The sequence below is a fragment of the Phacochoerus africanus genome, chromosome 6, assembly GCF_016906955.1.
Source record: "Phacochoerus africanus isolate WHEZ1 chromosome 6, ROS_Pafr_v1, whole genome shotgun sequence".
Classification (NCBI taxonomy): domain Eukaryota; kingdom Metazoa; phylum Chordata; class Mammalia; order Artiodactyla; family Suidae; genus Phacochoerus; species Phacochoerus africanus.
The window spans coordinates 95,049,676-95,076,027 of NC_062549.1; the positions used below are offsets into that span (position 1 = coordinate 95,049,676).

At 54.0% G+C, this 26,352-nt stretch overlaps 4 protein-coding genes and 1 long non-coding RNA gene across 10 annotated transcripts; 2 read left to right on the forward strand and 3 right to left on the reverse strand.

Moving 5' to 3' along the window:
• Positions 1-598: 598 nt before the first annotated feature.
• LENEP (lens epithelial protein) lies at positions 599-1,536 on the reverse strand. The gene is made up of 2 exons (XM_047784431.1): positions 1,049-1,536; positions 599-961 (listed from the first exon to the last, which is right to left on the reverse strand). Exon 1 carries the CDS (start codon positions 1,282-1,284, stop codon positions 1,099-1,101), a length of 186 nt encoding a protein of 61 aa, XP_047640387.1. The 5' UTR covers positions 1,285-1,536; the 3' UTR covers positions 599-961; positions 1,049-1,098.
• Positions 1,537-1,792: 256 nt separating this feature from the next.
• FLAD1 (flavin adenine dinucleotide synthetase 1) lies at positions 1,793-7,890 on the reverse strand. Of its 2 annotated transcripts, none has more exons than XM_047784429.1 (8): positions 7,815-7,890; positions 7,127-7,351; positions 4,776-5,520; positions 3,754-3,901; positions 3,193-3,291; positions 2,927-3,116; positions 2,117-2,190; positions 1,793-2,007 (listed from the first exon to the last, which is right to left on the reverse strand). In XM_047784429.1, the coding sequence occupies exons 2-8, from the start codon at positions 7,205-7,207 to the stop codon at positions 1,872-1,874; spliced, it is 1,473 nt and encodes a 490-aa protein (XP_047640385.1). In that variant the 5' UTR covers positions 7,208-7,351; positions 7,815-7,890; the 3' UTR covers positions 1,793-1,871. The 2 variants fall into 2 exon arrangements, with proteins under 2 accessions (XP_047640385.1, XP_047640386.1); XM_047784430.1 differs by lacking the exon at positions 7,815-7,890 and adding an exon at positions 7,747-7,769.
• Positions 5,432-6,184, forward strand: LOC125129588 (uncharacterized). Its single transcript, XR_007135512.1, has 2 exons — positions 5,432-5,493; positions 5,991-6,184. It is a non-coding gene; the product is annotated as an uncharacterized LOC125129588 (long non-coding RNA).
• Positions 7,891-10,207: 2,317 nt separating the features above from the next.
• CKS1B (CDC28 protein kinase regulatory subunit 1B) lies at positions 10,208-14,862 on the reverse strand. The gene is made up of 4 exons (XM_047784438.1): positions 14,771-14,862; positions 13,936-14,211; positions 11,311-11,438; positions 10,208-10,704 (listed from the first exon to the last, which is right to left on the reverse strand). The coding sequence occupies exons 2-4, from the start codon at positions 13,992-13,994 to the stop codon at positions 10,652-10,654; spliced, it is 240 nt and encodes a 79-aa protein (XP_047640394.1). The 5' UTR covers positions 13,995-14,211; positions 14,771-14,862; the 3' UTR covers positions 10,208-10,651.
• On the forward strand, positions 14,332-26,178 carry SHC1 (SHC adaptor protein 1). Of its 5 annotated transcripts, XM_047784436.1 has the most exons (14): positions 14,332-14,489; positions 15,331-15,407; positions 17,979-18,146; positions 18,713-18,783; positions 19,343-19,406; positions 19,559-19,678; positions 19,966-20,019; positions 20,210-20,261; positions 20,430-20,556; positions 22,085-22,283; positions 22,377-22,446; positions 22,526-22,660; positions 23,099-23,337; positions 24,511-26,178. In XM_047784436.1, exons 3-14 carry the CDS (start codon positions 17,982-17,984, stop codon positions 24,637-24,639), a joined length of 1,425 nt encoding a protein of 474 aa, XP_047640392.1. In that variant the 5' UTR covers positions 14,332-14,489; positions 15,331-15,407; positions 17,979-17,981; the 3' UTR covers positions 24,640-26,178. The 5 variants fall into 5 exon arrangements, with proteins under 5 accessions (XP_047640392.1, XP_047640391.1, XP_047640393.1 ...); XM_047784435.1 differs by lacking the exon at positions 15,331-15,407 and having other exon boundaries at positions 14,333-14,489; XM_047784437.1 differs by lacking the exons at positions 14,332-14,489; positions 15,331-15,407 and adding an exon at positions 15,994-16,092.
• The last annotated feature ends 174 nt before the right edge of the window (positions 26,179-26,352 follow it).

Below are 26,352 nucleotides of genomic sequence, written 5' to 3' on the forward strand. Positions count from 1 at the left end.
AGCCTTCTCACTGGCTCTGTGGTCATGGGGGGCTGTGAGTGGGCACGTCAGTAGCCAGAAGCAAGAGGATGTACAGAAGAAGCAAGATGGCTGGTGTGTACCTACCACTGGGAGTGATTCAGGGAGAGCATGTGTCGGTGGCTGCCAAGGGGAAGCAAAGAGACAGTGTGGCTCATGCTGGCTGTTTGTGTCCCATGTACTGTCATAAGCCTGAGGGACCCGTGTGGCTTTCTTTTGCTGCCTTGTGTGTGAGCTGGAGCAGCAGAGCCTGACTTCCTCTGTAAACTGGGGACCAGCATCAGCTCAGTGCTTTTCCCAAATCTTCAGGGGTAGGGAGCTGGCCAGACCAGGTCTTCTATTTCAGTTCCCCGTCCCCACAGCAGCGCCTCAAGAAGAAGACCCCACCCAGGCTGGACTCCTCCCTATCTACACGTTGGGAGGAACCTGGCCTTTCCACCCTCCACCCTCCCCACCCAGGCACCAGTGAGTCAGGAAACCTGACTTTCTGTCCGTTCTGTCCAGGACAACCTCCTTCCCACCCTGGCTCCCAGACTCTTCAGTGCTGACTTTTTCTGATTCCCCTGTAGATATTTAGAACTTTCAGTCTCAAGGCCTATTTATTGTATATAAAGTTCAGTGATTCTCAAGCAGAGATGCTGGGGGAGCAGCCCATTCCTGGTACCGAGAGGGTGTGGTAAGATCAGCCATCTGGGCTGGTGGGCTCACTGTGCCAGGCTTGGAGGAGTGCCAGGTCTGACTGGGGTCCTAGCCAGCAGGCCAAGCTCCTGTGCGCCTCCGGAGGTGCACCGGAGGTGGGGGCTGGGAATGGAAGCCCAGAGATGAGGCGGGTCTGACAGGTGGCACGGACTCAAAGCAGGATCACAGGTCACTGGCTGCTTGCGGCCCATGCTTGGTCAGGCGCAGCAGGCCCCAGGAGTCTTGATGGGGGCTGGGCTGGGTGCTGAAAAAGAGAATGGGAAGCTGAGAGGCAGGCTCTGCCACAGAAGCTGCAGCCAGGCCTCCTGTTTCTCTGGCTTGCCTTGCCCACCTGAGCGCTGCCGGCCATGGTGCCGGCGGGTAGACAGATCCCTGCTGCCATTAATCCAGCAGCTCTTTGATACACCAGCAGCAGAGGAGGATGTAGGCGACTTCCTTCAGGGTCCGCTGCAGGCTCTCCCATCCTGTGCCCATCTTCATGACGGGCACCCGGAGTCCAGTGTCTCGCAGGACCGCTCCAAGGGAGAAGGGTAGGGCCTGGGCTAGGGGCTGTGTCCGGGGCTGCATGTGGGCAGCAGCTCTGAGGAAGGGTGTGGGAGCTGCTTCTAGTGCCTTTTATCAATATTGTCCCCACCCCCTTCAGACCTCATGACTGGGACAAAGGCCCCAGGGTCTAGCACAGGGAAGGTTCTGGGCCAGAGAATGGGCTGAGTCAGCCCCTGTGCCCAGGGATGGCGGGTGGGGTTTAAGAGGAGGGCCTGGCTACTGCATCTTTCATCCTCCACAGCCAGGCCAGCTCAGCTTCCCTTCTTCCAGCCTTGGGCCTTGAAACCCAGGATGCCATATCTGGCGGTCCCTTCCCCCAGGGGTTGGCACCGCTCCCTGCTCCTGCCGAAGCTGGTGCTGAAAATGATCAGTGAGAGCTCCTTTCAGGCCGGCTCTATCCTTACCACCCCCCCGACCCCACCCCCGGCCCCTTAGAGAGAGCACTGCAGGCCCCGAGCTGCCAGGGCCTGGCCCACTCCTGCTTCTCCTGTCCCCCGGAAGCAGGAAGACACAGCCAGGGCAAGAGGCATAGGAGAGACGGTTTATTGACACGTTACACCCCAGGACAGCTGCCTTCCCTGCTGCCTAGGAGGGGCAGCGGTGGGAGGTCATGTGCGGGAGTTCCGCTCCTCGTCTTCGTTCTCCAGCAGGTAGGCCGGGCGGTAGGTGGCCTGTCCTCCGGGGCTCAGGCACTTCAGGGCTGGGTTCCGCACGGTGTTCTCCCGGCTGCCCAGTGACGTGTAGCTGGAGTGGGGGGAATGAAGGGCACGCGTGAGTGCGCGGGGTGCAGCTCTCCTGGTGGCGGCACCCTCAGGCTTCCACGCGCCCATCCTCACCCTCCCAACACCCTTACCCTCGGTCATACAGGATACAGTACGGGACAAACAGCTGCCTCAGAAAGTCCCAGATGTCTCTGTAGGTCCAGTCCTGGGAGGTCAGAGAGTCAGAGAAGAGTCACAAATACTCGCCGCTCCCACACCTGCCCCCGGCCCCTGGGCTCTTCTGGTCCCTTGGCCTCTGAGGGAGGGCCTGCCCTCTGATTCTCTGGTACATCTCGTTCTGTGTAGGCCAACCAGTGAGAGAGACAAGGCCTTCGTCCTGTCCTCTCCCCTGGCATGTACGTTCCAGGAGGACAGGGAGGGGCCACGTCTGTGTGGGCCTGTGCTGTCCAGAACTCTCTGCGATGATGGCGATGTTTGGTATCTGTGCTGACACGGTGGTCGCTTGCCATGTGGCTAGTGCACATGAAAGAAGGAACTGTGAATTGTATTTAATTAAAATTATTGAGATATAATTCACAGGCCATGAAATTCACCCTTTTAAAGCATACAATTCAGTTTTTTTTTTTTTTTTAGTAATTTGTATTTCCCTTTAATTAATTACAATTTGAGTGTAAACCAATGGCTAATGGCCACCCTGCTGGATGGGGCAGGGCTAAGTCATTGTTCTGTCTATAGGAGAAAGCACGATGCCTGCCCTGGAATTAGTGCTTGAGAAAATTTGGTCAAAGGGCTGAATGAACAAATAGCACAGCCTTCCTGAGATGATGGGGCCATCGCATTAAGCCCCAGGGTCTAACCTCCTCCACCTCAGGAAGCCAGGGTGCAATGACTGCTAGGGGACATGAGAAGGTGGGGGGGGTGACACATCCTCTTCCCCATACCAGCAGCGGGTTGATGCGCATGAACGAAGGCCAGCCTGGGTCGGTGGGGCTGAAGGGGCAGAGGCTGCAGGAATAGGGGTCCGTGCGCCGCGTGCCCATCAGGACAGCCTCCAGCTGGGGGTGCCGTGCCTGCAGCTCGCTCAGGGCCTGCTTCATGTCACCCTCAGCCTCCAGCACCTGTAGATTGTACCTGAGGGGGAGTGGCGGGGATCAGGAGTGGGTCCCGCCAAGCCCCTCATGGAACCCAGACCTCCAAGCCCTGGTACCTCTTGATGGTGTCCTGTAGAAACTGCTCCAGCTCGGGGAAAGGGGAGATGCTGCGGATATAGAGAATCTGGAGGGGCTCTCGAGCATCAGGGTGTTTCCTGGGGAGGGGGCAGAATCCAGAGGCTTGTCAGCATGGGTAAGGACACGCTCTGCAGAGCTTGCCCTGTTCCCTTTGGCCCTTGGAAAGCACACCCTCCCCTTCTCCCCTTGCTTCGTCCTGCCCATCCATCAGAACCCACTTCCTCTGGGAAAGCCCACTCTGATCTCCCACCCCTCGAATCTGGAGTGCACACCCGTTTCCGGTATGTAAGCCTTGCCTCTCCACAGGACCGTGACCTCCCCGTGGTCAGGGACGGTGGCTTGTACATCCATCCATCTCCAGGGCCAGGCACATATCAGATGCTCAGTAAATACGGTGAGGATGGAACTCAGAGGTCACTATGGCCACCTCCCTCCCAAACCCCACCCAGACACCCCCTTTCCTCCCTGCTCCTCGGGATGGGGAACTAGAACACGGGGCAGATCTCTCTCTGGGTCTTCCCTGCAGTGGTGGAGCTCACCTCTGCACAGCGGCGTGGAAGAGGTGCAGGAGGGCGGTGCAGTCCTTGCCTCCGTTGAAGCCCACACAGAGCTGGGTGAGGCTGTACCGAGCCAGGGCAGTCTCAATGATCTGTAGGGCGCCCGCCACCTTTCGCCCCAGAGAAGACCCTGCCAGGCAGGCAGGGAAGAGGGCATCAGGCAGATAAACACATGGGGGTCAAAGAGTGGGGGCAGGGGCCAAGCTGCCCTTGCTTAAAATCCTTTCATACCTTTCCAGTGTTCCAGATTTCTTCATCTGCCCACCAGGCCCTGCAGTATGCTCCTGCCTGCCATTCAGCCACACATATACCGCACTCTCACTTCCCCAGGTATCTTCCCTCTGGGGGTCCTGGTTTCTTTCCATTCTCCTAAACCTCATGTGGCTTCCTTTCAGACCCTCTCTCACAGATTGCTCGTGCCAACCTCCTGGGCTGACCAAGTCCTCGTTTTTTTTTTTTTAATTTCATTTTATGGCTGCACCCATGGCATATAGAAGTTTCCAGGCTGGGGGTAGAATCAGGGCTGCAGCTGCTGGCCTACGCCACAGCCATAGCAACGCTGGATCCTTAATGAGGCCAGGGATCAAACCTGCATCCTCATGGATACAAGTCGGGGTTCTTAACCCAATGAGCCACAACAGGAACTCCCCAAGTCCTCCTTATCATTCAGCTTACATGTCACTCGCCCAGAGAAGCTTGCTCTGACCAGATTAAGGCTGATTCCTTGCTGTGGAGAACCCCCCCCCCCCGCCCCCCTGACATCTCATGCACCGTTACCGGTTTAACATTCACTGCTCCTGTTAAACTACCTGTCCAGAGTAGGGGGTCCCTCTGTCCTATTAAGCTGTACCCCACAGTGTTGGTGAACGCAGGTACTCAATTGCTATTTATTGGGAGAATGAATGCATCAGCTGTAACTATCTATCTTCTCCTGGATCTGCAGGGCGCCTCCAACAGCCCTGCGTTCCTGAGACTGAGGGTGGCACCAAGGGTTTGGCCCCTACCTGACTCAGTGAGTTTGTACACCTCCTCACTGGCCTGCTCCACGGCGTTGGGGACATAGGGGACCAGCGATCCCTGGGGCAGACGGGCAGTTAGGTAGGCCAGGCATTCCTCCAGGGGCCCTTCTTCCTCCGAGTCCAGTGTCAGCTTCACCTGATAGTAGTTGCTGCCCCAGTCAGGGTAGGAACCCAGGCCAAGCCTGCGCCCAAAGTGGGCCTGGGCCTCAGCCAGGATGGGGGCAATCGAGGCCTCGTCAGCTGCCACATACAGCTCCCGCAAGTGGAACTGAACAGCCGTGTTTTGGAACAGTCCCTTGAGCCCCTCCAGCACCCGCCGCAGCAGCTCCGGAATTCCGGGGAAGAGGTAGACGTTTCGGACAGAGACCAGTGGGAACCTGAAGGGGCGGCCCGTGCGAGGGTCTGTGCCATAATGCAGGCGGGCAGAGGAGGGCACCCGCGACAGCTTCTCCCAGCCTTCCCCTCCTAGGCCTCGGATGGCTGCTTCCAGCTCAGGGTGGGGCTTGAGCTGGTCCCCAAAGGCCTGTGCTACTGCCTCAAAGGTCACATCATCATGGGTGGGGCCGATGCCCCCTGCTGTGAGGACGTGGGTGAAGCGGCTGGAGAAAGACGTGACCTCAGCTGCAATGGTGGCTACCTCGTCGGGCACAACAGAGACTCGGCACACCTGGACCCCCAGGGAGCGCAGCGTCCGGCACAGAAAGTAGGTGTTGGTGTCCTGAGTGTGTCCCTGGGAGATGGGGGGGTGGGGAAGACGAGTGTGTCAGTGCTGTGGGGATGAAGGGCAGAGGGGGAAGGAAGGAGGCTGCATGTGCCTGGGGGTGGGGCCCTCTGCTCCTGGGGGGACACCAGCCCTGACTGGGCACAAGAGTGGGAAGATCCATGTGGAGTCAGGGATGATGTGAACCACCTTGGGCTTCCATCTCTGTCCTTTGACCTTGACCTCATCTATGCTTCTGGATTCAATTATCAATCGTACGTGGACAGCTCTTCCACTTCCTCAGCAACCCTGACAGCTTCAGTCTCCTGGTTCCAAGTGCTTCCTGGGCATCCTTCCCCCAACCCAGGCTGTTGTCACCTTGGTCAATGGCATCCCCAGATACGGTCCACAGCCAGTCAGCCCCTTCATGCTGTCAACTCTACTTCTGAAATGTGTCTCTCCATCTGCTCTCTTCTCTTGTCCCTCCTGCCACCAAACAGGTCCTTGGCACCTTTCACCTGGACAGTGGCAACAGACCCCTGGCCAGGCTCCCGGCATCCAGCCACAGCGCCCTGCCCCATGCCTCCCGAATAACCTTCCTAACGTGTCACTGTGATTGCATCACTCTTGGCTCAAAAGCCATTTGTTGTTTCCAACCCTGTACAGAATAAAGTTCAAATACCTCTGCAGAATATTCGAGGCCGCCTGTCTATGGTGTGTATGCACTCTTCCTTTCCAGCTCCATCTCCTTCTACTTCTCCACAGAGTTTAGCGGTTAAGGGTGACTCTGGAGTGAGAATCGGGTTGGAATCCCATCTACCACTTTTTAGCTGCTGTTCCACATGGGTGAGTCTCTCAACTCTGAGCCTTAGTCTCATAATCTATTCATTGATATTGACAGTAAAAAATATCCACATCATGGGGTTGTTGTGAGGATCAGTAAAACCACACAGGCCATGTAATAAGCACGCCTCCAGGCCCTAGTAAGCACGTAATAGTACTACTGTGAACCTGATGCTCACCGTGACCTCTCATGAGACTTCCTTGATCATTCAGAAGGGATTTCTCCCTTCTAGTACTTTCCTTCCATCCCACTTAGCTACTCTGCTGAATGCCTTGGATCATTTTCCAGTTAGGTTGGCTATAACTCTGAAATAATACCTCCTGTATACATGGGACTCCTTGTCATTTTTTTTTTTTTTTCCCCGCCACCCCACTGCATATGGAGTTCCCAGGCCAGGGATCAGATCTGAGCAGCAGTTGCAACCTATGGCCCAGCTGCGGCACATCTGGATCCTTAACCCACTGTATCCCACTATGCCAGCCAGGACTGGAACCTGTGGCCCAGCGCTCGAGAAGCAGCCGCCTATCCCGTTGTGCCACACCCGGAATTCCTCCTCATCATTGCTGTTAAAGCCTCTCCTCCCCTCCCACACAGCATGGCTAATTATAGGGACTTTGCTACAAGTTTTTCAGCAGAGTAATTGAATAAATAAAGGTCACTCTTCCTGCAACATACTGGACTCACTCCAGGACCCTACTGTAGCAAGGGGGGCTCCCACCCTGGTTCACCCTCCCTTAACAGAACGTGTTAGGAGAACGCTGCACCCTCCCCCCTCTTCTGTCCCAGACACACCTTGAGGATCTCATCTCCAACAATGATGATGCCCGCCGTCACGCTGCGCCCTGGGGGAGGTTCACAGGCCCTAGATGCCATGGTCCTGCCTTCTCTGCCCCTCCGCAAGGCCCTCCAGTAGGCACCCAGACCCCAAAATAGGGGTCGCAAGCACGGGGGGCCCGCCAGATCTACAGGGCACTGGGGGTCATAGCCTGGGAACAGGGGTTCCGGGGTCGAGGGAACCTGGAGGAGCCAGAAAGGACAATAGGGGAGAGCAGGAGTGCACCGTCTTCCTCATTAGGCCCTTGACAATCGACTCCTTTACACCGGCCCCTTTAATAAATCTGCTCTCAAATCCTAGCCCATACCTCTTTTTATGTTTTCTAGGTTCGGTTCTAGTCTCCTGAAAATGTTCCCTCCAGAACATCTACCACTTTAAATGTCTTCTGTCCGCCGAACTCGGCTCCTCTAGGGTCTGCTCTATCTTGCGCATCTGCGCCTTTAAATAAATGTCTCTTCTCTTTACCGCACCTGTTCCGTTAAATATCTACCTTAGCCCGGGCCTTGGCCCCTTTAAATGCGTTCCCTCCCTCCACCCCCAACCAGAACTCAGCCCCTTCTTCTGCAGCCTTCCGCACCCTTTCCAGCCCGGAATACTGTCTCCTCCCGCCACGCTTCAGACTACTGAGCTCTTCCAGGTTCTCACCTGCCTCTTGCCCTTTCACCGGGTCTTTCCCTCTCTCCTCCTGTTTCGGGGCAGCTTCCGTACTCAGAGTCCCGCCTTAGACTCATACCTACCTCGTATTAATTGGTCATTTTGGCTGTCGCTCAGACTACTTCTAAGGGCCCATTGGTGTAGTCGATCATCGCTCGAGAGCTGTAGCCAGTGGGCGGGAGTAGTGCTGGGTTGTTATTGGTGACAACCACGCGGTCACCCCTTACCCGGAAACGTGGGGGCTGGCCCTCAGTCGGGGGCGGGGCTTCTTTTCCCTCGGGGCGGGATTTGGGGCGTCTCTGGAGTGAAAGGAGCGGTGAGGGGTGCAGGTGCTTTAAGGGCTTTGGGATTTCCTGTCTGGTGCTGGAAGTAAAGGGAGGCTTGATTCTAATCTCCTTTCTATGTTCAGATTTCTTTTTTTTTTTTTGGCCTTTTTAGGGCCGCACCTGCGGCATATGGAGGTTCCTAGGCTGGGGGTCCGACTGGAGCTGTAGACGCCGGCCTACGCCACAGCAACGTCAGACCCGAGCCGCGTCTGCAACCTATACCACAGCTTGCGGCAACGCCAGATCCTTAACCCACTGAGCGAGGACAGGGACCAAACCCGCGCCCTCATGGATGCTAGTCGGGTTCGTTAGCTGTTGAGCCACGACAGGAACTCCTGTATTAAGATTCTTGTATGCATATCTGTTATTCATTAACAGATGACTCATTCTAAGGGGTCAGGGGCTAATATCAGAGGGGATTTTATATTGTAGCAGATGGAAGTTGGACGGACACCAAAAAAATTGGCAGCATTGCCTGTGAGGTAGCAAGATCCTGGAGGTGAGCTTTTAGTGTATGGAACTTTCATTTGTCCCTGTTATAAACAATAAAGCTAATTACTTAAACCTCTTCGACAAGAAAAAGTCTTGCCCCACCTTGTTCCAGATGGTTCTTTAAACATAACCTCTCCCAGTTAATTGGTCTTGTGGGTACAAGTGAGGGCAGTGACTAGGGAGTGCCATGTGTCTATTTTGGATTATCATATTATTCTAGCTTCCTCTTACTTCACTTGCTTTTAGTCTAAAAGTACTTCTTAAACCCTATACTCATGAATCATAAGGGGGGGCCTTTTTAATGTGCTGATTAAATCTATGGGATTCTGGAGGTTTAGGTGGGGCTTGAGATCTGCATTTAACAAACCCTCCTGTCATGCTGATGACACTCTTTCCTAAAAGTCTAAAATTCATTCATCTGGAGCACTGTTGAACCACACCTGACCTGAATTTACTATCCCAAACAACCGCAGAAACACTACAGTGAATGGTAGAGCCAGGCTTCTAGACCCTTCTTTCTCAATAAGCCCTGTGTTTCTTCCAACTCAGCTCAAAAAGAAAAAAAAAAATCGGGCTTTCCCAATTACATAAGCCATATGCGAAATGATCTGTATTAGTAATAACGATATGTGACAATCCCCCCAACCCCCAACCATCAGCTCTGGTCCCATCCTTTACAGCGGGTTCTCAAGCTTAAAATGTGCATCAGAATCACCTAGACAGCTTGTTAAAATGTCACTAGGTCCAACCCTCAGATTCAGTGGGTACAGGGTGGAGCCCAAGAACGTGGACTTCTGAGTTTCCAGGTGATATTGATGCTTCTGGACCAGGGACCACACTTGAACTACCGCTTTAGGAATAAATGAATGGAAGACCAGCAGAAGGGAGGAGGTTAATTCCCCTTACTTAGCACTACTGTTAAAAGTAGTGGGTTAATTCTTGGGCGACATGTTTTCTTAAATAGCCACAGTTTACAATTATTTTCTCAAAGGTTAGTGCTGTAACTACCTGTATAAGAATACTTGAAATCCCCTCATCCAGGCCACACCCTGGACCAATTATGTCGACTTCCTTGGGAAAGACTCAGGCATCAGCACTTCTAAAGCCACCCAGACGATTCCAATGCTCAAAGTGAGAACCACTGAAAACACCCCTAAACCAGTGTGTGGAGTGAACAGGCCATAGGTGTGCCTGAGCCTTAGGCTGGGCAGGAAGTGCAGCGCACTAGCAGCCTCTGGCTGACAGGCCCCTCTCATTACCCTTGTATGCTCTTCAAAAATCAGAGCTATCTTAGCAGCATCCATGACCACAGAAAACAGTTCATTTGTTTTGATGAGATGATGTTGTCCCTAGATAACCTCTTAGGCCTGTAGTTAGAAACGTATTTCAGTAGCTGTTTGACAGCAAAGTCTGCTTAAAGTAGATTAAAAACCAGTTACCTGAAGGTTGAAATAAACCTCATTATCTGCAAAGAGCTGAGCTTCATTATCTCACCGAAGGGCATGTAATTAGAACCACGATAGTGAATGGGATGGAGGGGGGAGAAAAACCTTTATAATTAGACAATTAGATTATAAAAACTTCCTCTTTAATCAAGGCTTGTAACATGGAACAGATTTCTTGAATAAAATGGAAAGCTTCCAATACATTGAAACATAAATCACCATACACACAACACCTGGCGGGAAAAAAAACGAAACAGCAAGTTTACACAATCCTTGTAACAGCCATGGTCTTATTCTCAGATGCTTCCTCCATCTGCCTAGTGTATTCTGGATACAGAGTTTACATTGGTTTGCAACCCAAAGAGTACTCATTCGGCTGGGCCGTGGTCCTGTTGGCTCTGCTTAAGGAGCAAAGCAGTCATCAGCACAGTCAAACAGTGTATAGAACATTCTTTAAATATCAAAGTGAGAAACAAGAAGGCAACACAATAATGTCATCAGAAAAACGTTAGCAAGTGAGGACAGCTGCGTAAAGCTTGAGGCTGAAAAAAATGGCTCCCCAGCTTCATTTCTTTGGCTTCTTGGGCAGTGGCCGCCGGAACAACAAGATATGAGGTTCTGAAAAAGTGAGTGAAATCTAAGAGACAAGCTCATATGATCCTATGCACAACCTATAGTGTCATCTGCTCCTACTTCCCAGCTATCACCCACTCAGATCTTTGTAACTAAATTAAGACTTAAGCATGTGACCTAAGATGCAGACCCAGAGGCCAGGCCTGTGTACCCAGTACAAAATTATTAACATCGTTTCTCTTGCTATGTTTGTACAGCCCCAGGGTGTCCTTTATTAGTTTTGCCTGGCAGTTTGGTGTCTGGTGTTTTATCAAGAAGTGTACTTTTCCTTGGGTTTATCTGGAACACTTCCAAAAATTCACTTTCCGATGGAGAGTGAAGCAGAGGCCATAACTTCTACCAGGGTATGTGTGGCCTGAAAAAGAGAGCACCCTCTGACTGAACTAGATTAAAGGAGATTTTTTTCAGTGACAGGTTGGGTCTGAACTTCCCAGATACGTTCTTATTTTTGGTCACTTCTGTTTTTCTAGATAGCTGGTGGGGTAATGCAGTAAACCACCCCCACCTTCCCCTTATTTCTCTGGGCCATGTGATCTTATCATTCCTTTATTCCCACAGGCCTACATGATTGCTTTCTGCCAGTGCACTGACCTGGTTCATGGATCATATAGTGGACCCATCCCTGACTCTGCTGAACGCCAAGGTTCCTCCATTCAGATTCAGACATCAAATGGGTTTTAGGGACCAGCTTGGCTATGTCCTTGGGCAACATGACGTGCCTGTAACAGAAACATGGGAAGGCGGGGAATTGGTTTCATTACCGGGTACACTGTCAGACGAGTGCCTGCATTTACAACCAAGAGAGGAAAGGAAAGAAAAATCAGTTCCTAATGGCAGGGAGTTTGTATAATCTCACTGTGGGGCAGAGGCAGCTAGAAAATAAAGGCCACGTTACGTAAATTCTTACAAAAGTATATTAAAAAGTACAAATTAATGGATAACACCAGTGAAGGAGCACCTAAATTCCAGGCACTGCCTCAGCCTTCTCGGAGCTTACAGTCTTCTAGTTGATTACCCTAGAACAATATAATGGGAGCCCCACAACACACACAGTGTTAATAATTAAAGGCAGTTTTGCACAGGGTTGGTAAGGAAGGGAGGGACATGATTTCATGTACAGGAAAGGCCTATCAGGGAGTGCTGTATAGAAAAGCCAATACAGGAGTTTCCACCATGGCTCAGGGAAAACGATTCTGACTAGTGTCCATGAGGACGCAGTTTCGATCCCTGGCCTCGCTCAGTGGGTTAAGGATCTGGTGTTGCCGTGAGCTGTTGTGTAGGCAGCAGATGCTGCGGCGTGGGCTGGTGGCTACAGCTCTGATTCAACCCCTAGCCTGGGAACCTCTATATGCTGCTGGTGCAGCCCTAAAAAAGCAAAAAAAAAAAAAAAAAAAAAAGCAGCCAGCACAAAGGCAGAAATGTAAATGTCTTCTCCTTTAAGATCTATCTTTAATTTTACTTTCCTAACTCTGAAGGGATGTGCCATGAGATTTCTTTTGGGAAACTGCATGCTTTCCTAATCAAGCATAAGTCCCTTTCATGGCAAAGAAGTTACTATTCTGATTTGGATTGGGCTGACCCAGACAGACTTTAGCATGTTCAATGAAAATGTACCGAATGCTCTCTCTCTGCTAACAGATTTTTTTTTCTCCAAAGAGACATTTTTTTTTTCTTTTTAGAGCCTCACTTGTGGCATATGAAAGCTGCAGGGCTAAGCCACATCCACAGCAACTCAGGATCAGAGCAGCGTCTGGGACCTAAACTACAGCTCATGGCAATGCCAGATCCTTAACCCCCTGAGGGAGGCCAGGGATTGAACCTGCATCCTCATGGATACTAGTTGGGTTCATGACCGCTGAGCCACAACGGGAACCCCAAAGAGTCCATTCTAGTCTAAATATTTGAAAATAGCTTACATCCTAATAAGTCCCTGGAGTAAAGACTGGCTTCCATACCCATTTAGACAGACAAAAAAATCCCAATAGCCCCAAAAAACAAATCAAAAAAGCAACACATAATAAAACCTCTTCTCTTAAATCACGTATCACTGCCAAGTCTTACATATTCCAGGGGAGGAAACTAGTGATGTTCCTTCCCCTAGCCCTTATAAATTATAAGCACCTAATTTTAGTTAGCCTCCTTTAGATGGAGAGGAAAACAGGTGAGGAAAAGAAAGTTAATTAGGTCCAAACAGGGCTTGGGGTCTTTTCCCAACCATGTGGCATACATATAGTTATGTATTTGTTGGCACACTCCAAGTTCTCCAGAGGGCCCAGAGCCCTGCACTAGGCTGCAGAAGAAATACAAGACAACCAAGCTTCCAGGTGTTTTAAGTATTACAATTAACACAGATTGGTGGAATGCCAACATTTGCAGAACTCCTTTTCTTCCCTAATTTTCTAATCTAGAATTATGGTTAGGATTTATCAAATGCAAACTCTGGAGCGACTCACTTTCTTCGCTGTGCTTGGCAAGTCCTACTGCTCCCATCACAACCTGTACAAAGTTCTATCATGCCAAGTACCACCTTCTGAGTATTTCCACAGACTTAAAAAAGTTTTGGTGAAAGCAGGCACCATGGCTTATCCCTGCACTTTAGCACAACATCTGAAACCTATAAGCTGTTTCCCAAGTAGATGCCCTTCAAATATTTGAAGGTCATCTATTAGGTCCGTATTAAGTCTTTACTCAATGCTTCTGGCCAGTTTTATTCCACTCCTGATCCTCAAAGCCCCCTTCCTATAAAACAAGCCAGACAACCACGCTCCTTTTCCATGAATTAATGAAAACCACTCAGGCTCTCTCAGAACTCCCCTCACTTTGAAGAGGCGAGGAAAATTCGAGCTTCTCCCGACCCCAGAGGCTCTGTGGTGTTGCGGTGATACAAGCAGTCTCAAGAAGTCAAGTTCAACCTGCTCAGCAAATTGGAGAGAATGATCTAGAAACCCTCAAGAGTGGGGATGGGCAGCACTCTAACCACGCCCACCTACCCCTCCTCCCCACGGGAGAGCTTACTACAAATTCACTACCACTTTTAGGCTTTTTTGAGCGACCCCCTACCTTTCGCGCATGCGCCTTACGCTCAAAGCGCACACCCTTTCCCGTTAACCTCTTGCGCATGCGCCGACTCTATACCTCCGGTCCCTGTTACTAATTCCTCGTGCCCTCACTTGTCAAAGCTCACCACCTCGATACTGCCCCCGCGCCGGCACTAACCGGTACTCGAACTCCTCGTCGTCGTATTTGTCCGAATAGTAAATTTGTTTGTGCGACATGATCGCTCTGCCGGAGGACCATCAACACCGCAACGCCAACCTCCAAACAACTCCCAGCAGCACGCGCTCCCACCCTCTTTGGCCTCGCTTTCAAACACGCCGCCCGCGCTTCCTATTGGTCCGCCTGGCGGAAGGCGGGACAACTCCACTTCCAAGCCTTCGATTGGCTTAGGTTTGCTTCTCTTCAGGTCCTTATTGGAGTGCACTGCTTAAGTTTCTAAAGAAAAACGTAGGTCAAAAATAGGCCTCTTATAGGCTATCACTGCCCTGTGAGCGTTCTCGCGCATCATTGGCTGATTTGGGAAAGTGGGATGGGTGAAGGAGGGACGATGAGGTAGAGGGTCAGGGGTTAGTAAGGCCGGAAGTGAGTGCAATAAAGTTTCTCCAGGGAGGCCGGGCCCGGGGAGAAAGTTGGAGCGGCGACCTAAGGAGGCAGTGGCGTGATCCGGAACCAAATCGACCCGCGGTGCGGTGCGGAGACCCCATGAAGCCCTGGTGAGTTGGGGCCTTTTTTTTTCTCCTTAGGCGAACCTCCCCTCCACCCCGGAACCCCTCTCCCGGGACCCTACTTCCGGTCTTCATTTATAAGTCCCGCCCCCTGCGACCCCCTCCCCGGAAGTCCCACCTCCCAACTTCAGGGGGCTCCCTGAACCCCGACTTATTTCCCGTTTATTGTCCCCGACCCCACCCCGTCGCCCAGCTTTCCTGGAAGTCCCACCCCTAGACCTGCTTCCAAGCCTTACTCCTAGAAACCCAACGTTAGTCTTTCCAATTACCCGAAACCCCGCCTCGCGACGATTCTCCGCTAACTCCTGTCTGTCAAAAAGCCTATCTCCCCAAAGGGCAAAGCCCTGCCCCTCAAAGATCTGCTCGAATTCGTGAAGCCACTCCTCTCTAGGGTTTCCGCCCCTCTAGAAGCTCCGCCCCTTCCCTAATCCACGTCTGAGCGCCCAGAAGCCTGGCCTCCTGGAAATCTCTGATGCACGCGTTCTAAGGGACCACGCCCCCTCAAGATCTTTATCCCTGTAGGTCCCAGGTCATCGCCTGGGGAGCTTTGTCTTCAGCCCCTGGAACGTCACCTGCTTACATTTCCCTGTTCTTTTTCTCTTTGGGGCCTCTAGCTCAATTTTCCTGAGCTCTCATGCTCCACCGGGTAGGAAGGCAAAAGTTCACATCTCTGGTTCTGAGAAGTAAGAGATTAGAGGCAGCCCTTGTCCTTACCCCCTTACAAGGGTGGACCTACTTGTAGGGGGCTGGACTTGGGGTTTGGCACGAGAGTGGGAGGGAGACTTGCTCATAAGACTCCCAACCCCACTCCCTGAGTTTCCCTTCCCAGGGCCGACTCCACCCCAGAAACAGCTGTTTGTCTCATACCTGTCCATCGTCGTCGTCGTGGTCGTCGTCGGGAGCTGGGTAGGGCCATGGATTTGTTGATGTGCGACATGTGGGTGTGACAGAAGCGCAAGTTTTCTATCACCAGAAAGTGGCTTGCAGTGGGTGTAGGGAACAGTGTCCTTTTTGCTCTTTGATTTTTTTTTTTTTTTTTTAAGGGCCTCCTCAGGCCGCAGCATTTCTCTGGCTCTTCCCTTCCCCCTAACCAGAGTTCTAGTCTGGGCATTCCTCTTTCCCGCTTGCCTAGCCTTCCCTTCTGGAAACATTCCTGAGGCTTTCGCCATTTCCTGCTACTTTCCGCCGCTCTTGCCTCCTCCTCCCTGCTGGGCTGAGGCGCCACTCGCAGCTTCTTCCCCACACCCAGAGGCCGGGACTCTCAGTAGCAATCTCTTTTCTTCCTACGTAAATTTAAAGAGCCCTGCTTCATTTAAAGAGCCCTGCTTCCTCTCTTTTGTCTGACGATGCCCACACCTGTTGGTCATCCACGACCTCTGGATCCTGCAGGCAGCCACCAAATGCCTGCCTCTGAAAGATGAGCACATCCTGGTGTGTGTTTGTGTGTGGAAGGTGTGAGGCTCAGGCAGCATACTTTCTTCATTCTCTCTAGGCCTGGGAGCTGAGGCCTTAGGAAAGAGAGCCATAGAGTTTCTTCCCAGGAGTGGCAAATGGAGTGGCAAAGCTCTCCTCCGTTGTGGACCAAGAGGAGGTGATAAGCACAGTGTCTGACACGTTCGAAGTGCTGGTGCTGTTGATTGTTATAATCCTATGATTATTTGCTGTCTTTTTATCCTGGGAGATAAATTTAAGGATAGATATTCCGAGGCCAGCCTGGGGGGCTATATGTATCTTTCACTCTTTATTTCTTGGTCACTTTCCAGCTGCCTCCATGGCCCCCTCAAGCAGAGCTGTGGCATGAAGCTGTGGGTGGAAGGAATGGGTTTGAGACTGTTTCCTGTGTCCAGCCTCAGTCCTCCTTTTCCTGGCACTCCTTTCCCCTTGGCACAGATTGGTCTTCTGCCTACCTTATCTCTTCGTGGCCTGTAGCCCCCGTCCCCCTCCTCTTGGAGAACTGTTTCACTCTCCCCTCCCCAGCCAGACACTGCCCCTGGCGGGGTGGGGCCTCGGGCTCTGTGGTGGATACCTGTACCCTCTAGGGTCCCTACGGCCAGAGGAGGGGTAGGAGCTTGCCTGCAGGTCCAGGGGACTGATGTTAGTGTCAGTGCCCTGGCAGCCCCCACCCCTCCTACCCTTGATAACTTGCTTGGCTGCGGAAAGTGGTGGGGGGCTGCAGAAGGGTGCCTGGCATGAGTTGCTGCTCCTTGGCATGGTACACACCATGCAGAGAACAAGCCTCCACCAGCCCGTCGTCTGCTCCGGCTCCTGCCTGGTGGCTCCCTGATGCAACACCCATCATGATGATGAAGTAAGGGACTTTATTCCCTTACTTCACCAGCTCTGCCCTTCCCCTTGGCCCCTCTCTGCATCCACCGGGACCATGTCCTTCCTTTTCCCATTTCTGTAGCTCCCTCCCTGGCTGTTGCAGCGGAGGATGCTAATGACCGAGACTAGGGGGTGCTGGGGGATGAGGGAATCTGAGTGTTCGACCAGGACAGGAAGGGAAATGCTGAGCTCAGGGATCCCCTCCCTTTCCCACCCCCAGCTGTCTCTGTTTCCTCCCTCATTCCCCACTCCCCCCACCAGCTTCCTGCTCTCTTTGGCCTGCCCATGTCCGGTTTGGATTGATCCAGACCTCCTCTTATCGCCCTCCTTTCCTTCTCACCCCTCCATCCTTCCCTTCCAATCCCACTCTACTCCTCCCTAGATTACATGTTGTTTGTACGGGGTGGGCCAGGGAGGGGGCGGGGGGGGGGGCACAGTGCACTCTGCCCCGAAAGAGTTCTAGGTTGGGGCGGTGTTGGGGGCTCAGCCCCTCAGAGCCTGTGAGTCAGCACTGTCCACGGGATTGGTCTCTCCCCTTCGCTCCCCGCCCCTGGGGAGGAGCCAGGCAGCTCTAGGTCCAGCCTGTTCTCCTCTCAGCCAGAGAAGAGGCTCCATCCACGCTGGGCAGAGATGGGGCCTGGAACTGTCTGGGTCTGAGCCGCGGGAGCCAGAGCCACTTGTCCCTCTCCCTCCCCAGGACCCTTGAGACCCCTGGGCCACAGAGGTCCGATCAGGCTAAGGGCCTGGGGATGCCCCCTGCCTGGCCCCCTTGCCCTGACTGGCAGGGGGGCCAGGCTGGGCAGCAGCCTCCCTCTCACTCCAGCCATGGATCTCCTGCCCCCCAAGCCCAAGTACAACCCACTTCGGAATGAGTCTCTGTCATCGCTGGAGGAGGGGGCTTCAGGGTCCACTCCACCAGAGGAGCTGCCTTCCCCGTCAGCCTCGTCCCTGGGGCCCATGCTGCCACCTCTGCCAGGGGACGACAGCCCCACCACCCTGTGCTCCTTCTTCCCCCGGATGAGCAACCTGAAGCTGGCCAACCCAGCTGGGGGGCGCCCAGGGCCGAAGGGGGATCCAGGAAGGGCAGCCGAGGATGGGGAGGGGACCGTCGGGGCAGCTGTACCCGACTCAGGCCCCCTGCCCTTCCTCCAGGACATGAACAAGCTGAGTGGAGGCGGCGGGCGCAGGACTCGGGTGGAAGGGGGCCAGCTGGGGGGCGAGGAGTGGACCCGCCACGGGAGCTTCGTCAATAAGCCCACGCGGGGCTGGCTGCATCCCAACGACAAAGTCATGGGACCCGGGGTTTCCTACTTGGTTCGGGTGAGTGAGCGTCCTCCCTCCCTGACCCCTCCAGTTCCTCTGCTCATGAGTCTCTTTTTTTCCCCTTCTTTTCCCCAGCAACTCCCTTGGTTTCCGTGTCCTGTTTCTTAAGCCTTTTGTGCGCCTTCTCTGATTCTGTAGCCCCTTCTCTTCCAGCTCTGTCTGGGTCCCCTTGGGTCCTGTGACTCCCCCACCCCTACCCCCAGCCTGCCATGCTCAGCACAAAGCCCAGGACAGGCCCTTAGTAAGTGTTGGAATGAGTGGCTCTTGAGTGACTCCCCTCCAGTCTGCTCCCCCTTTCTGGAGATGTCACTCCATCCCAGCCAGGGCCTGTCGCTCCCCTCCAAATTCCCTCCCCCCACCCCCCACTGTGCAGGAGGTCCTCCTAGCTCGCCCTTCTCTCCTCACCCCCTATTGTCCTGCACTCTGTGGGATGGAGCCACGGGCAGCGGGGCAGAACTTCATCTCTTCTTCCCTGAGGGACCACGTAGGGCAGAGTCCTACGGCCCTTTATGAAGAGGCTGGAGGGAGGCGGCTGACTCTCCTCCTCGCATCCCTCCCCTCAGTACATGGGCTGTGTGGAGGTCCTGCAGTCGATGCGCGCCCTGGACTTCAACACCCGGACTCAGGTCACCAGGTTCGTGGGGAGGCGGGGCCGAGAGCGCGGGGCTCCTGGCATTTGGACCGGGAGGGGGTCGCTTGGTGGTGGTGGCTAGTGCTGGCTTGTCTTTGGGTGGGGAAGGTGATTTAGAGACAGGTAGGAGAGTCAGTCTAAGTCTCAATGAAAAGAGACAACTCTGACCGGCTCCTTCTTACGTATCCAGCCTGGGGAGTTGTGGGGGAGGTGGCAGAGGCAGCTGGCAGCTGGAGCTTGAGTGGAAAATGGGGGTAGATGGAAGGTTGCTGCCCGCCGCTGCCGCCACCACCGCTACCACCACCACCACCGCCTTTGGGAAGGGGCTGGGACATTTGGTAGCTGGAAGGGGGTGGGGCCAGACCCACTGAGGCCCTAACCCAATCAGCCAGGAAGCGGCCTCTCAGTGTCATCAAATATTAAAGGCCCTTAATTCAATCCACCACGACAAAGAGCCTGGAGTGCCCCTGGAGTCTGGCCTGGCCTTCCCCTCCCCCAGCCCTGTGGCAGCCCCAGCCGAGTTGGAGGCAGGCTCTGGGTCTGAGTACCCCTCTTTCCCCAGGGAGGCCATCAGTCTGGTGTGTGAGGCTGTGCCGGGTGCGAAGGGGGCGACAAGGAGGAGAAAGGTACCTGGGGTCCACGGCGCTGGGGATGCTGCCAGGAGATGCGGAGGAGCAGGGGCAAGGCTAGTGTGGCGCGTGTGGGGAGAAGGGCAGGAGTGCGGACGGTTTCCTGGTGTGGGATCTCCCAGCTTCTGAGACCTGGGGCCCTTCCCCAGCCCTGTGGCCGCCCACTCAGCTCCATCCTGGGGAGGAGTAACCTGAAATTTGCTGGAATGCCAATCACTCTCACCGTCTCCACCAGCAGCCTCAACCTCATGGCCGCAGACTGCAAACAGGTTGGTGGGGTGGAGTCAGGGTCAGGGCGGGGGGTGAGGGCGTGCAGAAACACCGATGGGAAGGCTCAGTGGGAACCTGGCCATGAGGGCAAGAACTTAGCAGAGAAGCCTTGGGCGCAGCAGAGCGGTGGGGAAGTTGTAGTTTAGGAGGACATGGGTTGAGAAGCCAAAGGGATGACCTTGGGACGCTGGGGTCCCGGGCCAGTGGTGAGGGGTGCCCAGTGGGCCCTCAGGCTGCCTGACACCCCTCCTTCCCTTCCTTCTCCATCCTCTGCCTTAACCCTCAGATCATCGCCAACCACCACATGCAATCCATCTCGTTTGCGTCCGGCGGGGACCCGGTGAGTTGGGGAGTGCACCAAGGTGGTGGGAGAGGAGAGAGGAGCTTGGGATGGGGGGGGGACACTGGCTAGAGAGGTGAGCGTGCTAGGACCGAGGCAATAGCTGCTTAGGGCCGGGTTTGAGGGGTCAGGACTGAGGCGGTGCTCTACCGTTGAGCTAACTGGCCTCTTCTGATTCTGTCTACCCCAGGACACAGCCGAATATGTCGCCTATGTTGCCAAAGACCCGGTGAATCAGAGAGGTGAGGCGTGGTGGGGAGCGCTGGGTGGGGCCGGCTGTCAGAGAGACAGGTGAGCAGGACCTGGGAGCTCAGCAGGGGCTCCTGCTGCGGAGAATGAGGGCAAGGGCCCCGTCTGTGCATGCTCCCCCCTTCCCCTGAGTCCCCTGACAACCTCTGCTGTGCCCCCAGCCTGCCACATCCTGGAGTGTCCCGAAGGGCTTGCTCAGGACGTCATCAGCACCATTGGCCAGGCCTTTGAGTTGCGCTTCAAACAATACCTCAGGAACCCGCCCAAGCTGGTCACCCCTCATGACAGGTGAGCAGGCGAGCAGCGGCGGGGGCAGCTTTCGGGCCCGGACTGGAATTGGAAAAGTAGGTCTGCTCTTCCCACGCTTGAGCTCAGAGAGGAGCAGGGAAGGAAATAACCTGCGAGCCCCTGCTTCCCACTTCCTGCTATTCTTATGTTTCCTGAGGCCATGGGGAAGGCCTTTCGAGGCCCTGCCTACTGCCAGGCCAGCTCTTCCTCTCGGGTGCCCGTGCTGGAGCTGTAGTCCAGGGCCGCCCGCTCCAGCTCTTCCTGGCTGGATGGGCTTTCCTAGTCCCAGCCATCTCTTTCTGGCCTGTCCCTCTCTCTTGTCCATTTCTCCATATTTAGATGCCTCTAGAAGCCATCAAGAATTTGGGCGAGGGAGCATGGCTCTTTCCTGAGATCCTTACCTCTCCCACATCAGACCAGCAGTGTCGAGAATTTAGAGGAGGTTAAACTATTCCGGAGGGAGATTCTGTTGTGGCTCAGCGGTAACAAACCCGACTAGTATCCATGAGGATTCAGGTTCAGTCCCTGGCCTCTGTCTCTGGGTTAAGGATCTGGCATTGCCGTGAGTTGCGGGGTAGGTCATGTCTTGGATCTGGTATTGCTATGGCTGTGGTGTAGACCGGCAGCTCCAGGTGCAATTTGACCCCTAGCTTGGGAACCTCCACATGCTGTAGGTGGAGCACCCCGAATAGTGGTGCTGCTTCCCCTCCCTCTTGGGAGACAGCATAACGATCGAGGGCATGCCTCTAAAGTCAAATTTGAACTTACGTCTCAGCTTCACCACTTTTTATTTTTTAATTTTTTAAATTATTTATTTATTTAGTCTTTTGAGGGCCACACCTGTGGCATATGGAGGTTCCCAGGCTAGGGGTAGCATCAGAGCTGTAGCTGCCGGCCTGCGCCACAGCCACAGCAACACTGGATCCTTAGCCTGCTGATTGAGGGCAGGGATCAAACCTGCGTCCTCATGGATACTAGTCGGGTTCGTTCCCGCTGAGCCATGACAGGAACTCCTTCACCACTTTTTGTTTGTTTGTTTGTTTGTTTTAGGGCCACACCCATGGCAGATGGATGTTCCCAGGCTAGGGGTCTCATCGGAGCTGTTGCTGCCAGCCTATGGCCACAGCCACAGCATCGCAGGATTCGAGCCTCATCTGCAACCTACACCACAGCTCACGGCAACGCCGGATCCTTAACCCACTAAGCGAGGCCAGGGGTCGAACCAGCAACCTCATGGTTCCTAGTCGGGTTTGTTTCCGCTGCACCAGGACAGGAACTCCCTTCACCACTTTTTAGTTGGGAGACCAGGGTAAATCTTTTCACCCCCGACCCTCCCTCATTTTCCTCATCTACAAAATCGGAGGAGGAAATGAAACCTACCTTCTAGGGTTGCCAGGAGGAGGACAAGATTCCATATATAAAACGCCCCACGTCAAGCCTGCCCCTCAGGGACTGCGCAGTCCATGGCCCTTGTTCTCATCTCCCTCCATCCTCCCTCCCACGTGCCTCTCCTTCCTGTCCCTCCCAGGATGGCTGGCTTCGATGGCTCAGCTTGGGATGAGGAGGAGGAAGAGCCGCCTGACCATCAGTACTATAATGACTTTCCGGGGAAGGAGCCCCCTCTTGGGGGGGTAGTGGACATGAGGCTTCGGGAAGGAGTGCCCCCGGGGGCTGCTCGACCCACTCCCCCCAGCGCCCAGACCCCCAGCCACCTGGGAGCCACACTGGTGAGTTGCTTGGGGGGGGGGGGGAGTGGGCTGGGCCCAGGACAGGAGTGGCTGGTTAGGGCCTCTGGCCTCACCTGATTTTTGTCCCTTCAGCCTGTGGGGCAGCCTCCTGGGGGCGACCCAGAAGCCCGCAAACAGATGCTGCCGCCGCCACCCTGCCCAGGTAGGAAGGGGGCTGAGAGGGGCAGAGCTGGGGTGTGCGAAGCAGGGCGGGGGTCGCTGTAAAGCCTCCCTTTCTTCAGCAGGCAGAGAGCTCTTTGATGATCCCTCTTATGTCAACGTCCAGAACCTAGACAAGGCCCGGCAAGCAGGGGCCGGGGCCGGGCCCCCCAATCCTACCATCAATGGAAGCGCACCCCGAGACCTCTTTGACATGAGTAAGTGCGCCTCTGTCTTTCCTGCACCTGCCTCTTCCCGCTGGGTTCCTCTTCTTCTTTTTTTTTTTTTTGTCTTTTTGCAGTTTCTTGGGCCACTCCTATGGCATATGGAGGTTCCCAGGCTAGGGGTGGAATCGGAGCTGTAGCTGCCAGCCTACGCAAGAGCTATAGCACCAGATCCAAGCCGCGTCTGTAACGTACACCACAGCTCATGACAACGCCAGATCCTTAACCCACTGAGCAAGGCCAGGGATCGAACCCGCAACCTCATGGTTCCTAGTCGGATTCATTAACCACTGAGCCATGACGGGAATTCCTGGGTTCCTCTTCCTTTCCTGCTTATCTGCTCTTTCCTTCCTGGCTTCCCCTCCCTGAAGGTCTGGGTCCTGGGCATGTGTTGTGCCAGCCCCCCTCCTAGCCCTCTCTCTGCACCCCCAGAGCCCTTCGAAGATGCCCTTCGGGTGCCTCCACCTCCCCAGTCGGTGGCCATGGCCGAGCAACTCCGAGGGGAGCCCTGGTTCCATGGGAAGCTGAGCCGGCGCGAGGCCGAGGCACTGCTGCAGCTCAACGGGGACTTCCTGGTGCGGGAAAGCACGACCACACCTGGCCAGTACGTGCTGACCGGCTTGCAGAGCGGGCAGCCCAAGCACCTGCTCCTGGTGGACCCTGAGGGTGTGGTGAGTGTGGCAGAGGCATGGGTGGCGTGGCAGGAAGGACGGTGCAGCACCCTCCTGGGCAGCCCTGTTCTTGCCCTCACTGCTTCCTAGATTTGGCCCGACGGGCACCTCTGTCTGGGCCTCTCAGGTGCCTGGCCTCCCCTCTCTGGTGGCTCGGGGTTCTTTCCCTTCTCACATCCCTGAACCTAAGCTGTGTTCCCTTTAGTCCTGGCCAGTCCCCAGCCCTTATGCCCATGAGAGCTAGAAGGTGCTCATCTCACCTGAGCCTCTCTTTTAAAAACATTTTTTAAATTGAAGTATAGTTGTTAGTTTCAGGTGTACAGCAAAGGGCTTTGGTTTTATACATATGTATATATATTTTTTTTCAGATTCTTTTCCCTTATAGGTTATTACAAATTACTGCATATAGTTCCCTGTGCTACACAGTAGGTCCTTGTTGGTTATCTATTGTATATATTGCAGTATATATTTATGAATCCCAAACTCCTAATTTATCCCTCTCCCTTTGCCCTGTGGTAACCTTGAATTTGTTTTCTATGTCAGTGAGTCTATTTCTGTTTTGTACATAAGTTCATTTGTATTTCTTTATTTTAGATTTTACATATAAGCGATATCATATGATACTATATTTTTCTATATTTTTCTGTCAGGCTTACTTCACTCAGGATGATAATTTTTTTTTTTTTTGGGTCTTTTTGGGGCTGCACCCACAGCATATGGAAGATTCCAGGCTAGGAGTTGCATCAGAGCTATAGCTGCCAGCCTACACCACAGCAACGCCAGATCCGAACTGCATCTAAGACCTACACCACAGCTCATAGCAACGCCAGATCCTTAACCCACTGAGTGAGGCCAGGCATTGGACCCGCAACCTCATGGTTCCTAGTCGGATTTGTTAACCACTGAGCCACAACGGGAACTCCAGCTTCCCGATTTCTGGGCTGATGTCCCCTCTGCCTTTTCCCAGTTCACCTATCTACTGCTCAATGCCATGGCTAGCTCCAGTTTCTTTTTCTAGGGAGGCCTCAGTCATCACGACTGACAGTCCTCCCGCTCCTGCCATCTTTTTCTCCTTTCTCACCTCTCTTGAATATTTCAGTTTGCTCAGCCTTGGGGACTGAGGTTGTATTTGACTCTTCGCCTGAATTGGCCCTCTCCCTTCCCACTTGCCAGGTTCGGACAAAGGATCACCGCTTCGAGAGTGTCAGTCACCTCATCAGCTACCACATGGACAATCACTTGCCCATCATCTCTGCGGGCAGCGAACTGTGTCTCCAGCAACCTGTGGAGAGGAAACTGTGATCTGTCCCAGTGCTCTCTCCCAGAAGATGCCCTGCGACTCCTACTACCCTGTTCCCTCTCAGGACCTCACTCGGGAGTGTTCTGTGGGCTTGGCCCTGCATAGGGCTGGGGGTAGTGTGGACAGTGGGTTCAGCATCCAGCTGAGGGAGAGGGTTTGAGTCAGGAGCCAGGGGTAGAGTCCTGCTTCTCCCCAAACCTCACCAAAGTATTAATGTACAGAGCGGCCCCCTTCCCTGGGCCTTTCCTGTGCCAACTTGATACCCCCTTCCCCAAGGTGGGTACTGGAGGCCTAGGCAGTGTGCCTCCTTGTGCTGGAACATGTCCTGTGGTGATTGGCCCAGTGGCGACATCACCCTTCCAGGGAACGGGGAATGAATCACACCTTTAGTCCACCCCTGGGCTCAGGGTACCCCAGACCCCTCTCAAACCACCCTCTTTCCGAGCATTTAAACTTTGTGCCTTTGACCATCTGCTAGGTCTGAAGATATTTTATGCAAAGAGCTCTTGGGCCCCTGAGGTCAAGGACATGGGTGCTGACACCTTGGCTTCTGGGACCTGGTCCTCTCCTTGCTCAGCACCCTCTCCAGTTCAGGTTGGACGAAGAGAGGCAGGAGTGGCAACTGTCCCCTCTCCCTGGGGATATGCCACCCTTCGAGACTGCCTCAGAGCCCCCCTCTTGGCCAGTGGGGAGATGGACCCCTCCCTTGCTCAGTGCCTCCTGGCCAGGACCCCTGGCCCCAGGGGTCTGTATATAAACATTTCGTACACCCACCCCTCCCATGTTGCATGCATGTTATATCTACAGCCAAAGTATAGCCCTTCTTCCTGTAGCCTCTGCCCTGCCTCCCCCTGCTGGGGGGATGGGGGTGATGACTGAACTATCCATTCTCCCAGGTGGATTTTTGTGGAGGTGGGATCAGGGGCCTTGAGACTCTAAAGCAGTAGACAATCCCCAAATATCATTGGTAGATTTGGAACTGCATTTATTTTTTATTTTATTCGCCTATGTTTTAGGGCTGTAGATTTACTTTCCTCATTTGTTTTCCATAGCTTTTCTTGAGCACAAAATGATAATAATCGGTAGCGTTTCTACATCACCTCTTTGACTCTTCAAAGCCCTTTTACAACTCCTGACCTTTTCCTCACCCCAGCTTGTGAGGCACTTGGGACCCGCAGCAGCCTCTCTTCCACCGGAGAGAACTGAGTCTGAGTGTGAGCTAGGACTAGAGAAACTTGGGCCTCCCACCGCCAGGCTGGGAGGCACAAGTTGGGCTGAATTAGTGCTAGTTTCCCACGGGGGTCGGGGGGACTTTCAACCCGCAGTTTCGGAGTCCCTTGTCCAAGCCGGGCCCTGCCGCAAAGACAGAAGCCGGTCCTGCTCTGTCCTTAGGTCCCGTGGATAAGGGAGAAGCACTGTCTAAATCCTCGCCTCCTCTTTTATAAATTGTTTTTTTTTCTTTTCTTTTTTGTTTGGATGTCTTCACGGGTCTCACTTATACCAAAGGGGAAGAATCTTCATTAAAATCCATATTTCTTCTATCTCGGCCTCTTGGTCTCTGCCGCTGCCAATTGTCGGCTGTGGGCCCCTCGGGGCAGTAGGAGGTGGGAGGCCGCGGCCGCCTCGGGGCGCGGTGTGGCTGGGCCCACCTGGCCTCGCTGGGCTCGGGCTCCAGTGAGCAGATGGGGGTTCGGAGAGAAGGGGCGGTGGGACCA

Coding starts and splice junctions, on each gene's coding strand:
- LENEP (XM_047784431.1), bottom strand. CDS start 1,284: ATGCAGCCCCGGACACAGCCCCTAGCCCAGGCCCTACCCTTCTCCCTT.
- FLAD1 (XM_047784429.1), bottom strand. CDS start 7,207: ATGGCATCTAGGGCCTGTGAACCTCCCCCAGGGCGCAGCGTGACGGCG. Junction 3,902..4,775: donor GTACAAACTCACTGAGTCAG/GTAGGGGCCAAA, acceptor CCTGCCTGGCAG/GGTCTTCTCTGGGGCGAAAG. Junction 3,292..3,753: donor TTCCACGCCGCTGTGCAGAG/GTGAGCTCCACC, acceptor CCCCCTCCCCAG/GAAACACCCTGATGCTCGAG.
- CKS1B (XM_047784438.1), bottom strand. CDS start 13,994: ATGTCGCACAAACAAATTTACTATTCGGACAAATACGACGACGAGGAG. Junction 11,439..13,935: donor GACGAGGAGTTCGAGTACCG/GTTAGTGCCGGC, acceptor TTTCTGTTACAG/GCACGTCATGTTGCCCAAGG. Junction 10,705..11,310: donor CTATATGATCCATGAACCAG/GTCAGTGCACTG, acceptor TCACTTTTTCAG/AACCTCATATCTTGTTGTTC.
- SHC1 (XM_047784433.1), top strand. CDS start 17,652: ATGGATCTCCTGCCCCCCAAGCCCAAGTACAACCCACTTCGGAATGAG. Junction 20,262..20,429: donor AGACCCGGTGAATCAGAGAG/GTGAGGCGTGGT, acceptor CTGTGCCCCCAG/CCTGCCACATCCTGGAGTGT. Junction 23,338..24,510: donor TGGTGGACCCTGAGGGTGTG/GTGAGTGTGGCA, acceptor CCCACTTGCCAG/GTTCGGACAAAGGATCACCG.